General features: G+C 34.8%; 1 protein-coding gene, 1 long non-coding RNA gene and 1 pseudogene across 2 annotated transcripts; 2 read left to right on the forward strand and 1 right to left on the reverse strand.

Annotated features, from left to right (window-relative positions):
• The first annotated feature begins 843 nt into the window (after positions 1-843).
• LOC120212613 lies at positions 844-3,442 on the forward strand (annotated as a pseudogene).
• A 1,531-nt stretch (positions 3,443-4,973) lies between these two features.
• On the reverse strand, positions 4,974-7,865 carry LOC120212577 (reticulon-like protein B8). Its single transcript, XM_039210842.1, has 6 exons — positions 7,793-7,865; positions 6,602-6,795; positions 6,345-6,525; positions 6,086-6,227; positions 5,424-5,494; positions 4,974-5,096 (listed from the first exon to the last, which is right to left on the reverse strand). The coding sequence occupies exons 2-6, from the start codon at positions 6,783-6,785 to the stop codon at positions 5,060-5,062; spliced, it is 615 nt and encodes a 204-aa protein (XP_039066773.1). The 5' UTR covers positions 6,786-6,795; positions 7,793-7,865; the 3' UTR covers positions 4,974-5,059.
• On the forward strand, positions 5,588-6,252 carry LOC120212578. The gene is made up of 2 exons (XR_005524714.1): positions 5,588-5,761; positions 6,058-6,252. It is a non-coding gene; the product is annotated as an uncharacterized LOC120212578 (long non-coding RNA).
• Positions 7,866-16,326: the final 8,461 nt, after the last annotated feature.

Genomic DNA, 16,326 nt, shown 5'->3' on the forward strand with positions numbered 1-16,326 from the left:
AATCACTCAGCTAAACCTACGCCTGTAAATGAATTGAACAAACACGAATGAGGATATGTTCATGTTCGTTCGTTCGTTTAATTTTAACCAAACAAACGAACCGTCGAAATTATTTTTTCTTTAAGAGGTGAGATTTTACATTTCGCAAGACGAATTTGCCAAATTCGCAACTCAGTTTTCAAATTGGCGAATTCGGTTTTTTTACTGGATTTTTTCTACTGTGTTTACCTATATTGGTAATTCGCGTTGCAAAATTCTCGTTGCGAAAACGAAATTCGCGTTGCGAAATTCGAATTCGAGTTGCGAATTTGAAAACTGAGTTACGAATAGTTGTGTTTACCTATATCGGTAATTCGTGTTGCGAAATTCACGCTGCAAAAATTTCCATGTTCGAGTTGCAAATTTTAATTTTGTGTTGCGAATTCAAAATTCACGTTGCGAATTTAGAAATTGCGTTGCGAAATTGGAGTTTGTATTGCGAATTTGAAATCATGTTACAAATTTGTTGGTTTTTTTTTGTAAATCCAAAAAAATTTAATTAAAATCGTATATTATAAGACATTTTTGATCACTAAATTTTTTTTTTTTTTAAAAATAAGAGGATTCTACACATACATGGAGGTAGATATCACTTATATAGAGGTAGAACTAGATATTTTGGATGTATTTTATATTTAATGATTATTTTATATTTTCAAAAATTTTAAAATTAAAGAGATTTTTGATGTATTTTAACCTTATTTTTATTTAATTAAGGTGGAGGTGTGAAAGCTTTAGTGACGGAATTGTAAGTCGTCTCTGATCTTTGATTTTCTCCCCATACAAATTTTCACTTTCATTCCCATGGCCTCCTCCACTGATTGTCCAGACCAACCACAACCAGACCCCAACGAAAACCCTAACCCTGACCAACCACAGGATTCGCCTAAAGCCTTATGCCCCGAAGCCCTTCAACCCCAACACAAACCTGATGGTCAAGAAGATCTGATCGAAGAAGAAGCTCATGTAGACGACCCAGATTTGTCTGTTCCTTCATCTCCACCCAACACTGACCTACACGTCACCACCCCTGTGGTTTTCGCCGTGGCGGCGGTCCTAAAAGGAAGAAGGCGGCCACGAAACGACGCGCTCAGGAGAAAAAGGCCCAGAAGAAGCTGGAGATACTGAGTGAAGTCCTAAAGCCCATTCCTTTCGTCCCCAACAAAACCTTTGATTTTTCGTCGCACGAAAAGCTCTTGAAGCGACTCGGTCTGTGGGATTTTGTTCATTTGGAATTCGACAGAGATCTTCGAACCGATCTCATCGCTCAGTTAATCGCTACGTACAACTCGCAATCTCGTTGTAGCTACGTTAATGGGTGGCGCATTGGGGTCAACCGGGCCGACTTGGCTCGTGCCTTGAAGTTGTCTAAGAAGAAGGATAAGGATAGCAGCGATATTGAAGAGTCGAAGGAATCGATAAGCTGTCTTGAGGAATTTGTGTCAAATTGGGTTCTTTTACACGAGGATACGTGGATGATGCCAGTAGAGGTGATGACCTGGACCAAAATGATAAAAGAATGCAATTTTGAGAAGGTAGATTGGGCTGGTTTGATTTGGTTTATGGTTGAGAAAGAGCTCATGGCTTCTCCCAATTTAAAGAATTGTTACTATGCCTCGCATATGCAATGTTTGATAAAATTCCAGAAGGAAGAGATGCTGTTGGAGAAACCACGAAATGAGGTCTATGACGCCAAGGAGGAAGAGGAAGAGCAAAATGTTCATGGGGATTTCAAGATTTCTTCTGACTTGGTTAATGAATCTCACGAGGGATCGCAGTTGGAGGAACATAATATTGAGTTGAGTCTTGGTGGGCAGGATAATTTGAGAATGAGGATGGTTTCCGAAAGGACTGTGGGCAGGATAATTTGATGAATAAGGACGGTGTTGAAAGGATGCTGTTGTTAGGAATGAGGATGTTATGGATTGTGAGGAAAGTAAGGAGGATGAACTCGACTGGTGAAATGGCATTGAATGGAGGCAGCCATATGGATGTCGGCGGGGAGAATTTCTTAAGACAGTGTGATCTTGGTGATGTTGATGTGGTGGAGGAAGAGGAAGTAGAGATGGGTGAGGAAGTAGAGATGGGTGAGGAAGAAGAGATGGGAGAGGGAGAAGAGGGAGTAAAAGAAGAGGAACATGAGGAACAAGAGGAGCAGCATGAAGAACAAGATGAACAACAGGTTCAACATGGAGAAGGCTTTCCTATTTCACCAAACGGTGACAATTTACAGGGTCTGCATTCAACAAATCTTCTTGAAGGAATGGAAGCCGCCAATCTCTCTTTTACAACAGGGTTGCACATTCGCGATAACTCACCAGGAGAATTTCTTGTATCTAGGGTTGATGCGCAAACAGTTCCTGGTGTCTCGTCATTTCTGGGTAATAGTAACAAGAGAGAGATTGATCATGAAAATGATATTTCTCGTAATTCTTTGAATGCTAGCAATAAGAGGTTGAGAACTGATGGGCAATGGGACAAGTCATCTGAATTTGATATATGCATTGGTCAAATGCAGCATCTGATGGAGAAAGCTAGAATGCTGTATTCTGCAAAAGAACAAGCTTGTGGAGATTCCAGTATGAACCAAGAAGTTTTGCTCCATGAGCTGCAACGGAGGGATAACCTAATCGAACATTTGCAGAAGGCCAAGTTTGAAGAGCAGCAGAAGAGACAGATGGAGGTGTATAGGCTTGGGCGCGAGCTCTATTTGATGGAAGATCTTTTAAATGGATACAGAAAGGCTTTGAAGGAAACAAACAGAGCTTTTACCGAGTATAGAGTACGTTGTCCCCTGCCTGATGAACCACTTTACAAGGATGTTATTGGGTCTGGGGGTTAGTTCTGAGCACAAGGGAAATAGAAAAGCAGCGTCTGAAACAAGAAGAAGAGGAGGTGATGGAAGATCTTTTAAATGGATACAGAAAGGCTTTGAAGGAAACAAACAGAGCTTTTACCGAGTATAGAGTACGTTGTCCCCTGCCTGATGAACCACTTTACAAGGATGTTATTGGGTCTGGGGGGTTAGTTCTGAGCACAAGGGAAATAGAAAAGCAGCGTCTGAAACAAGAAGAAGAGGAGGGGCTTCTCTTCTGAGTAACAAATGGTTGATGTGGAGAACGAAGTTAAACGTCTTAAAGAGCTTTCCAACCGAAAGGTTTCAGGTACCACAGAATGCGTCCCAAATGAAATCGAAATGTCTTGTCAGTAAGTTAAGTTTTATGTCATGCAGAACTACTCTTACTTACATGATAAACAATATTTATCATGTACAGCATCTGTGTATTGAGTCCTTTGTTCTAGTTGCAATGTTTAGTAGCAGTGTAGCAGCAGATGGTTTAGCTTCTCAACTCTTTTGTGGTTCAAATTAAGAGGTCCTTGCTCGATTCTGATTTATCTGTTTTACTTTAGCCCTTTCTTGAAATATGCAAACTATAGAAATGGTTGCTTCAGTTTATATCTTTAATGTACAAGTTGGATCAGGAGTACTTGCGCTGGCTTTTATATCCAGTTATGAACTGGTTATTGTGCCAGCAAGTCAAGTCAACAATGGGGATTTAGAGTCGATAAGTTGGCCAGACATGGTTTCAAAGTTCTATTTCCCCTTTTTCAGTTAGGCTAATAAATATGGAAATAAGATTCAGTTCTAGTTTTTTAGTTGAGGGCAAATCTTTTTGAAACTTGGCCGATTTGAGTCAATTGCTGAAACCGTAGTTAGAATATGAACTGTAGTCCTGAAATGATAAAAAAAATGTGCTACAACTTAAGATTACTTTAGCATTGATGTTTAAAAAAACTTGATTTCAAAGAAGCTTACGTTGGAATAAGTGAGAGAAAAATATGGTTTTGAAATTTTATAAGTGATTGAGATTGCTGTGAAAAGTGATTGAAATGTTGACAAAATATTGGTTTAATATTTTAGAAGTGTAGATATGTGAGGACTGGAGAGTAAATGTTATTTCATCCATGATTATTTGGCTTGGTTTGTCAGACCATATGATTTAAACAAGAAAAGTCAAAATGGTTTACTTGTTTAGCATTGCCATTTCTGTAAAAATGAGTTATAGGCTTCAAAACCCAAAACTTTAGGTTAAAAATAGGGATACATACGGTTCACTTGATTGATTCAATAAAGGAAGATACTTGAACCAACACTTCGTTAAAGTTCATGCACTTGACTGGCTTGCTTTAAGACATCGAGCACTAGCTGATGGCATCCTTTGTTAGTTATCCAAGACGGGGCAGTACTATATGTGCAAAAAGCAGTTAATTTATTAGAATAATATCCTTTAAACTTTTTTTACTGAATATTATTGACGAAAATGACATCTTTTGACATTTCAAAACATGTGTTTCGTAGGACGTGTCTTGACCTATATGGTAGGCTTTACAGGCGTTTTGCTCCCAGTCTAACATCATTCAGGACTAAAATAAAAATAGATGAAAATATTAAACCAAAAAGTATACGAATTTTACAGATGTTGAAGACACATAATTGTATGAGTCGTCCAGACTGCTGTCTTCAATCACTTAATGAGTACATACTTGAAAGATTATATTTAAACACTAGATTAGAATTGTATAAACATAACACAACAGTTAAAAGACAATAATTTAGTTTCATGTTCACTTGACTGCACCATTAAAGTTGATTTTGCAACTAAAGAACGAAATTGGGAGGTGACCCTCCAAGTATCTTGGGGGAAGAAAATTAAACATGCCCATATCTAATATCTAACACTTGAATTTGAGTTATAATGGAACATAGCAGTCATTAATAAACCCAGTAGATGAGGTTGGCAAGGATATTTATTCAAGTGTTTGAGAATATATATCAGATCCCAACAACAATAAGATATGCTACAGAAACCCTAAAGATGTAATGAGAGTAACCAAATGAAGCTAGTCATGCTTCTTAAGCTTCCACTTTCCCTTGACACCAGAATCCAACTTTTTATAGTGATTCTGAAGCTGCTCAAAGATATTGTAAACAAACCCATCTATTTGATCATCATACCTCTCATACAGCACTGGTAATGTATGGGCCGCAACAAAACCTGATAACCAAAATAAAAAACTTGTATGGTTCCATATACAGATTATTGTGCGCTTAAAAAAGTATGGTGCAGACAACCTATGTTGCTCCTTCTCTTTAATAATTAATTTCCCCAAATTACCCGAATCCAACACATTTTCAGACAAGGGTGCAAGGATATAACTGTATCGGACATAGACTCGTATTGGACATATACATATCCGCCTGTCACACACCCAAGTCCGAGTAACAGAGCACACAACCACACATCAAGAGTATCACAGTGCTTTCTTTTCTAAATGGAACAACCGAGCTATTAATGCAAGATAAAGTTAATAAAATTTCTTACCAATGTACAAAACAGTCAAAAAGTTGCACCAGCTTCCAATAACAGCGGCAACCCACAAGCTTTACTGCAACCTGCAAAGATTTTGATCATTAATAATTCACTACAGCAAATCTAGTGCGACATAGGAAACTTGTTAGGAATGCAGATTCAACAAAATGTTCTTCTCCCACATACTGTGATTGGAAACGAAGTTGAAATGTTCTATAAAAGTCTAAACCAATGCAAGTTTTCTCGGCATTGTGGATCGAACATGCTGAAACTTGTTCCAATTTTTTTTTGGTTTGATTTTCAATCTTTTTTCTGGATTAAGTCTCTAAAATTGCATGCATTTGTAAAATGTTAGTGAGGGCTATTTATTGACATATTTCACTTCAATATTTTCAATTTTAACAAGCAATTACAAGTATACAACCAAAAATAAGAAAGTAATTCAAAAACCAGGTTAAATAAAGAGTGAAAAATGCCACAGTAAGTAGAATACATATAGAAATTGATCATACTTTGCTTCATCCTTCATTAATAATACACTATTTAAGAATTTGCAGAATGCTTCTAGAAATATACGCCAGAAATTTTAAAAGGTATATGGACAACAAGGACCATTTACTTTGCAAGAATATGTAGCTAAGGGAAGAGTACTAGGGAAAATATCAAGAGCCTACCAGAAGAAATTGTTTCAGGTTTCCTCGGCATGCAACATCCTGCAGAAACTGTAAGATCCGGTTCACCTCAGCACCGACTGACCTACCGATGCTGACAAATAATTCGTCGGGCAAAACAAGGCGTGGCACTTGAGAAGATGACCTGTTTCCATGAAGCAATTTACTATTAAAAAAAACTACGCAATCCAATCGGAGAACACATAGCAGCAAAACCATGAAGAGAAACAAATAAAAAGAAATAAAAACAGCAGATAAGCACCTGTTAAGAAAACCTGAGGCATTTGACCAAACAAACTGAGCAAGCATGCCAAGAACCAAAGCAAAGCATAGAAGGGTCAGGAAATGGTAATTAAGCCATTCAAATAGAACCCATATTGCTGTTGCACCAGCTAAAACACTGGCTGAGATCTTCTTGTTCCTCCATAACAAAACATCAGCAGCTGCACAATTTACAGTAACAACATTTATCAATGCAAGTGGTTTTTAGCAATTTAAGAAAAGGGTAGAAAGTCCTACATTTTCCACCCCCCAATATATGGTGGACAGGCCTCTCACGTCCGAAAAGCCGGTTGAATCTGGAGACAACCAAGTTTGAGTTATCTTCCTTGAAAAAAGACACATATTTCTTCTTAGAAACACTATCGGCAACGGTCTCCACCAGATTGCTTAAAAGGTCCTCTGGTGTTATTTTCTCAGGCATTATTCTTGTGCTTCAAGAAAATAGACAAAATTATTCTCCAAGTACAAACAGAACATCCCTTAAATCTCATCAATATTCTAACATATCACAAATAATCTGAACTTTTTATTAGTAAATTTGCAATATATATGGGGGAAAAAGATTCAAAAACAAAGTCTTGATCATCAATCTTATTACCACACAAAAACAAAAACAAATTTCCTTTTGCTTGGCTTCTCACTAGACACAAATAAACAACCAACTGACAACTGAAATATAAGAAACAATTTCTAGTAATTTTGGGGTAGCTAGACGGATCCAGTATCATGTCCATCATGACATATTCATAAGTATCAAAGCAGACTAAATGATAGTCCAAAAATGATTATGTTTCAATTTTTAGCTAACCCCTATTATACAGATGATTTTTGAACATTGGAATTAGCAATTGAAACTTCACTTAAGATGTAATGCCATACTGAATTAAAAAATTTAAGTGTTCAGATTTTCAAGATGTAGCTTCCATAGAGCACAAAAAAGTGACCATCTACCTCGAGTTTTATAACTTATTATTTTTTCCTAGCCCCTAACATAAAAAATTTCACTTCCACAACTATTAATATGCATGTAGAATCTAAAACATCATGGGCACTGGATTTAAAACACTAACTTCACCCAAAAAGAAAAGGCATAGTAGTAGAAATAAAGCAAGCAGAAAAATTAGTATCTTCAAAGTTGCAGAAATTTGCTACTGCTATTGAAAAACAAGAATCCCCAGAAATATACAAGTTCAAGGAAGAGAAAGCAGCCAAGGCAAGGACTCAAGCAAGCAAGATAAATCCAAGAAACAAACAAAACCAACATCTAAAAAGATAAAAACAACCCAGAGAATTCCAAACTAAGAACTTTACTAGAATCAAATACAAGAAAAGAGAAAAGCATGATCAAAGAATTGCAGTTCTTGTAGAAAATATCTTCATTTGTACAGGAAAAAAATTGAAAAACAAAGGATGAAAAAGAGCACGAACCAGGGAAAGAGAGTGGCTGGTGATAATTTTGAGACAGTGGGTGATGCTGACAAGAAATGAATGAAGAATGGAGGAATCAAATACTATAAATTATTTACGCCTTTACTTGTACCTCAGAATCAATTCACTCCCTAGACTTTTCAAATTATACTAAAACTAAGGGTAAACTACCTATTTGGTCACTCATCTATTACTTAATTTTAATTTTGGTCATATAACTATTATGTTTTTGGAAATCATACTTAACAGTTCGTTTTAATTCTATCTTGTTCACTCGTCGTTAAAAATTGACAGTGATACTAACGTGTCACTATAAGGTAATGTCATGTAAAATTTAAAAATAAAAATGTCACACTAGTATCACTGTTATTTTTTTAACGACAGATGATCAAAACATAACGATAAATATGATTATAAAAAATAACAGTTTGATGATCAAAACCAAAACTAGGTAATAGGTAAGGGAGAAAATTCGTAATTTACCTTAAAATTAAAAGTGTTTCAATTTTTTTTAATTATGTATTACTTTGTAACCAGATTTGGTAGGTAGATAAATGTCATAATTAGTTTATATGTATCTATAATAATTCAAAACACCTCTACAATTTCATGCTCAATGAAAAAGTTTCTTAAGCAAGAAGTTATTTGGATATATTTTGATAAATTAAGTTAAGTTCAGCTTGTTTATGGACTCCAACATAAATTATCTAATATGTAACTTAACATAATAATATTTTATGAATTTCAACATAAATGAGTTTATTGATAAATTGAAATTTTTTAAAAATATATAATTTTAAATTAAAAAATTCAAAATTTCATAAGCGCGACATGCATCATATATCAGATTTTTTTTAACAGGCGTAACGGATTATACATTCTAATATTAAACATTTATTTAGATTGAAATAAAAAAAATATGATTTATACGTTTATTAATATTAAATTAAGAATGAATAATAAAATATTTAACATGTTATTTGTAAAATTACTTTTTCATTAATAAAGTATACATGAGATGATAATTTATAGACCAAATTTGTTTATATATTTATTTACGGAGGAGTTTGTGTACACGGGTGGGTGTTTATGGTAAGGGGCAGCGTTTTTATCGAAATATCATCGTTACACAGAATAATTATATGTCAGGTATCTTTTCTCTAAATATTATCGATTTATCATCTTTTCTGGCACGATGATAATAAAGTGTGGATTTCCATACGTATCTTCGCGGGATTCTGTCCGAGTTGGCGTCACATAAGGGGAAGGCACGAATCGTCATCCGCGCCTTCACGGGGTTCTAACATGTACGAAAGGCGCGGGGTTCTGACACGCACGTCTCCCATATTAATTACCACATGTCCCCCTCCCCTCTCTCTATAAATACCACACTCAACACAACCTTCAAACCACACTCAAATATCAAATTTTCTCATTCTTCCTATTATCAATCTTTATATTAAGAATGTAAAATATTTTCTATTATATTATAATTATTTAATAATTTATTATTTTATTAAATTTTATTGTACTAATTTTTATTACTTTTTGCAGTTATAAAATAGAAGATAGGTTGCTACGTTTAGATAAGAATCATATCTCGAGGAATTTTATCGATACAGTAACAATTTTAAATTGTGTTGTTATTTTAATTATTGTGAATGTTTTATTTATTTAGTTTTGTAGCATTAGATTATATTTTAATTTGTAAAATATTTATTAAATTAGGAGATAGATCGTATATTATATCCATTCATTCGTAACGTTAAGTTAGAGATATTTACTCGTGTCTGTCCATATTTAGTCGATGTTGGATTCGGTTACATAGAGAAATATGAAGGGCACTGTAACCTTGAATTTAACCTTATTTCTGCATTGGTTGAGAGGTCGAGACCAGAGACACACACATTCCATCTTCCGTGTGGAGAGTGCACGATTACGCTAGATGATGTTTTCATACATTTGAGGCTTTCGGTAGATGGGGATGTGATTTCTGGGGTGGCGGATGGTGACTGACATTCCTTATGCGAGGAGTATCTTGGAGGTGTCCCGTTGAATTTCAACGGTGGTTGAATATCGTTAAATTGGTTAGATGCAACTTTTAAACATTTGAGTCGTGATGCCTCCGAGGAACAGGTTAAAATGTATGCACGATCTTGTATATTACAGCTCATAGGAGGGATCCTGATGCCCAACAAAGCACACAACCAAGTTCATTGTATGTGGTTACGTCACCCCGCAGATTTTCACGTTGCTGGCACATTCAGTCGGGGCTCTGCAGTTTTGGCATTTATGTATAGGGAAATGTGTCGAGTAACTGATTATTGAAAAAAAGCTATCGACGAATGTCTCATTCTTCTCCAGTCTTGGGCGTGGTATCACATGCCCTTTTAATGTTCGATCGTGAAAAACCCGTTGGTCTTCCCGTTATTGTCGAAGTAATTTCAATACTGAATCCGTATATAAATAATTTTATTGAGTATATAATGAATTTTTTTTCATTGAATAGGTGGTCAAGTGCAACAAAAGATCATCGGAATTTACCTGATGAATTTGAAGAAATTCAATTACTCATTGATCAGAAGGCTGATACAAAGGTATGCATTTAAATTTTATTATTTACTTTTAATTATCGTTATATAATTAAAATATTATTTTGATAAGAATTATATATATTTGTTTTAGTTTCAATGGGCTCTTTATTCTACTGAAGAAATGATGATTTACATCTCACATCACTTGAGAGGCCAATTAGATGTCTGGATGGCAGTGATCCCTCTAATATGTTATGTTATTGTCGAGTGGTATCCTACTGATTGCATGGTTCGACAATTTGGTTTCGTACAATCTATTCTGGAAGCACCTAAGAATCTCGACGATATGCATATCATCGATAGACGAGGCAAAAAATAAGTCGATTGTTGTTGAAGCACATCGAGTGGGTAATAATATGGGAGGACTGATGTAGACGCATTCATCGTACATAATCCATTTATGTGGATAATTATTTGGCTGTGAATAATTATTACGAGTGGTTCAACACGAATGGGAAATTATTCCTACTTTTTGAGAAAAAACGAGATGAGAGCATTCATCAGTGCCGACAAAGACGTCCACTGTCACGGTATCATCATCCCTCGACTCATGGATAGAAAGCATGCACTTTCGGCTCGTCCTTAATTACAACATCGAAACCATCACAGCAGCCAAGGTCTACACTAGTGTACATTCTGCAGCCATTTTAGATTGCACTGCAGCCATATCAGATGGTACCACAACCATTTCATATGCTAGTACAACTGAGTTAGATGTCAACTCTTCCATATCATATGCCATCTCATCCATATCAGATGCCACTATAGCCGAGTCAAATTTCACCGTCGTAGGGTTTTATGATCCCTCATCGCGAATATTATACTTCTATGCTTGTAGATTCAATATGAGATTCATATGCTACTTATTTGGCGAGTGAAGATGGGCCAAATAAAAAGACATATCCGACGCAGATTTAGCACTCATCAATGTCGATATTTTCATAGTTTTCACAATTTTTTATGAGCAGTGAGATAGTCAGTCATACACCTCCAGGGTCCTTATTCTATGGAGGTGCTACATCGTCATCCGTCCCTCATCAACAAAATGTAATTGCTCCTGATGATGATTATGAAAGTAAGGAGGAAGAACAAGTTATACGAAGAAATCCTCATCGACACAGACAACCACTGCCCTGTGGAACACATTTAAGACGCAAGCATCAATAGAGTTGTTTAGTTTGTAATGTTTTTATTTAATTTTTTTTGTTTACCAGCAATTGTAAAGTTTTTATTTAATTATGAATTTTATTTATTTATTTATTTTGTTTGTTAATGTTTTTATTATTTAATTGTTTGAATAGTATCGTCTGCATTTAATGTTTCTAATTATTTGTTCTTATTGTTTGAATTGTATTTAGATTGTAATGTTTTTATTTAATTTTCACTTGAGTGGCCCATTACTCAGTGATGCTCAAATGACATTAATTGAAAGTAAATGAAAATTAAATAACACAAACTTAGATTTCATAAACAACTATTACATCTTCACAACATCAACATTTACTTGATGACAAAAGAGATGAACATTTTTTCCTATTGTGTCATAGGTTTCTACAATGCACACATCTTTTGTTTTCTCTAGATGTCTCTCGAATATCCATATCACAATAAATTCGAGTGGATTTTGGACGATCATGCTCCCTTAATAATGATGGATCTGGTACAATTAAAAGCTAATTCTAAACCTCATTAGGGTCTTTCTCATTACCTATGGGGGAAACTCAAATTCATATACCTTAAATACTTCTGAAAGTTGGTATATGGGATCCACAAAACGGTTATAGTCTTGACGGGTATGAGAGCAAGCTGCTATGACATGGGAGCATGGATACTTCAGAGCTTGAAAAAAACCCACAGTCACACCACATGTTTCGTAGATTAACTCTGAACGAGTTAGCTTGAATCCCTTGAAAAGGTCATGATATCTCTGTGACACGAAGTAATTCATGGGTTTTAGAGAATATTGTTACAGACATTCCATTTGATGCATCAATTCTTTTTTGTAGATCTACAGCTAATCTTGGGTGGTATACATAACCGTTTTGCATCCAAGTTTGAGCTTGTCCCCCGAGCTTGGCAAAAAAATACTCCCAAAAGAAAATATGTCGTTTTAACCAAAGTTGTTACTGGTAAATGGTATGCCCCCTTTAAGGTCGAATTGATAGCCTCAGCCAAGTTGGTCGTCATGTTTTCATATCGATATCCACCATCATTTTCATTTGTCCACATTTCTTTGTTGGCGAGGTTGATGCAATTGTATCCTTCATCTTTCTTTCCTAGCAAATCTTGAAGTATGAACTCAAATGTTTCAGGTAATAGTTCGTAACCTAAGAGTCAAATGTAAAACTTACTATTAAGTTTCCATAAAAATGAAAATAATTGAGAAATAAACTTAGGCATTTTTATATACTCATTCGCACAAGTAATTGGCGCTCATCATTTTTCTTAAATTTGTCATGATAGTTAGCAGCAATGTGTCAGATACATTAACGATGTTTGACATAAGGTGGTTGCCATATTGGACCCAAAGACTCCATTGCTGTTTTGATCCCAACTCCGCGATCTGAAATGACACAGATGTTTTTTTCCTCGTGACAACATGTAAGCGTAAGTTTCTGAGGAAAAATCCAATAATTTGTATATTCTCCTTCACCAAAGGAAAAAACAACTAGAAGAATGTTGCGATTACCATCTTGGACAACTGTCAATAGTAAAACTTGATTGTATTTTACATACACAAATATCCCATCAATTTGGACCACGGGCTTGCAGTATTTCACAGCGTTAATGCATTGCGGGTAAGTCTAAAAAAAGGGTATAATTAGCATCGATCGTGAATACCTCGATCATTGTGTTATGCATGGTAAGTTTCAAAGTCAAAAATTGTCTCTAGATTCAATTTGCGCACTACCCTAAACAAACTTGGTAGTTCATTATAAGATGCATCCCACTCGCCGTGAAGTTTTTTAATGGTATTCTGCTTTGCCTTTCATGCTTTCATGTTTGAGACGGTGTACCCATATTATGACTGTATAGTTGAAATCAACACCGCAATAACTATATGGGAGCTTGCTTTGTCCATGTGCATGATGGCTTGGCAGATAATATCATAGTCCAAGTTGGGATGATCATAGTTGATCCCTCCATCACAACATGTGTGAGGACAATTGTATACTGTTAGTTCCCATATATTATTTTTCCTCTTCATCTTCGATACACGAACCATCTATTTCCATCCGTTATCACGTTAGAAACAGTGGCAGACATACTTTTTGGTGGTGGAACAGTCAACTCTATACTAAACAAAATTACGAATGTTGTAGTTATTAATTGCCATCATGCTTCTTCTTTGGATGGAAACTTCATTCCTTTATATAACTCATCATCATTGACTGATGAGTTAAATCTGTAATCACCAACATTAGGCGTATCCGTAAATTCTGGCACGTACATTGTATCATAGTCAACTTCATACATATGTGTTGGAGGTTCAGTGTGTACCGTATTTGTGGAAACTTCATCTACATCATCATCATCAGAGTTCATGTTAAATTACAGTGATTCTGGCTGAATAAATAGTCCAGTCTCAGCACCAACTGCACCTGGCTCACGAAGAGGTTATTCTGGTGGAGATGAGGGTTCCTCCATGATGTCGACATTTAGGCCAAACAAGATGGTAATTGAATGCATTCCCCTTGAACTTGAAGATATCTCGACACTGAGGTTGAAGAAGCTCACAGTTGAATGCCTCCTCCTGGAACTTGAAGGCATCGTGTCAAAGGGTATTGCACAGATTATTGCATTGAGGGCATCTCCATATTCAGGTCAAAGAAATTGGTAGATGAATGACTTCCCCTTGAACTATAAGCGATGTTGCAATATGGATTGTTTGTGGAGCCATCTCGGTACAGATCGTAAGAAGTTGCCGATGAATGTCTCCCCATTGAACTTGGTGGGATGACACCATGATGTTAATTTCTAGTTTATGAGTTAAAATCATTACATATTACTTGAGTTGGGCTATCAACTTGATCAACTTGTTGAGTCAGTCCATAGTGAGAGCATAATGATATATCACAAACCACAACCACTTCAACAAATATCGCATACATCTATGTATCAACGTCTGATTATTGATTATGATAATCAACCAACATAGCAAAATTGACATTGTTGGAGAGTTTGAACGCTGTATAAGTTAACGGAAATACTATGGTTAGAAATCTATACTAAAGTGAGGACAATCTTCTAGTACTTCTAACATGAACATTCATTGAAATTTTAGTGATTAGTTCCTCAAGAGTGATGTTTCTCTTGAATGATATTCTGACGGAATGATTTGATGCGAAGATGACGTCAATTTCATCTTCCCGAATTTCTCTATCATAGTAAACAATAGTTGAAATACGCGTCATTTTGAGACTTTGATAGATCGAAAGTCTTATATATGAAATACGTCTAATTAAATAAATAGTATATGAATTAAAGTATAAACTAATCTAAAAAAAATTAAAATTTTTCACAATAATTTAAATAACACAATTTCATATTGTTACCGTATCGACAAAATGTTTCAAGGTATGATCCCGCTTTTCAATTTTACAATCGCAAAAAATAATATAAAATAATTAGTACAATAAAATTTGTTCAAATAATTAAATATAAAATAAATAGAATATAATCAAAAATAATTTTACTTTATAAAAAAAATAATAAAAACTACTAAGCTTGATAGAAAGAATTGATAGAAGTGAGAATAAACAAGTAATTTTGGTGTGATAATGTTTGCATTAAGAGGGATTCTTATTTATAAAGGAGGGGGAGCGTTTAAAAGTCGAGTTTTTAAGGTTGGGTAATATTGGAGTAGATCCACGCTATATTCGCATCTTTTGTATTTGCACTAGATCTGCGCCTTTCGTATTCGTGCCTTACCCTTATATGACGTCAACTCGGCCAGAACCCGTGAAAGTAAGGATGACGATCCGTGATTTATTGCTACCGTGCCAGAAAGGATATTAGATCGATAATATTTAAAAAAAAATCTGATAAATAATTATTACGTGTAAGAATGATATTTTGATAAAAACGCCCCCTTTCACGTGGAGATGAATAATTTACTTATTTAATTGCACGAATATTTATGACATGATTGAAAAGGAGAGATAATAATATCATATGCAGCGATGTACAGTTACACTTTTGGAGCTTTACCCATTCTCCTCAAATATGTTTGTAAAATGTTATCTTATTAATTTTAAAATTATATTTTAATTTCCTTTAATTTTTATATTTAAGTGACACTTTAATTCAGGGACATAGATTCCAACTCAAACGAATATTAAATAAAAATAATAAAGATAAATTGTGTATTTAATACCTAAATTATTAATTTTGATCCATTTTAGTATCTAAATTTTTAATTTTTTTCAAAATTGTCGTAACTAACCCATCGGGAGAAAAGCCGACTAGTTGCAACGAATGATGTTTTTCCTTTGCAATGATTTTATGAAAAGATAGAAGTCATCACCAATCATTTTAAGGTAAGATTGAAATACCTAAAATCGAATAATTTTAATAAAATAATTTATTTTATAAAAAAATATAAGTTGTGGTCTACAAAATCAGAAATCAGGTTCGAGAGTCAGTTACGCGTGAGGAAATGTTAGCACTCATACTTAATCAATTACCGTATATTTAAAAATATAAAATTTTGAGTTCGAGATTTTATTTTATTTAAAAATATTTATGTATGCAAATTTTGAAAAAAATGATGTTGATTTACTAAGACCAATAACGACCACCCTCAGGCATTTAATGCAAAAGCTATCTTAATGGATCCTAATAAACAAGCATTACCTTAAAGATTAAGAAATCATCATATGAGATTTTGAATGGTATGTTGATTTACTTCAGGAATTACTAGTGGCTACCCCTGAGCAA

Source organism: Hibiscus syriacus, unplaced genomic scaffold (genome assembly GCF_006381635.1).
Source record: "Hibiscus syriacus cultivar Baekdansim isolate YM2019G1 unplaced genomic scaffold, ASM638163v2 tig00110013_pilon, whole genome shotgun sequence".
Classification (NCBI taxonomy): domain Eukaryota; kingdom Viridiplantae; phylum Streptophyta; class Magnoliopsida; order Malvales; family Malvaceae; genus Hibiscus; species Hibiscus syriacus.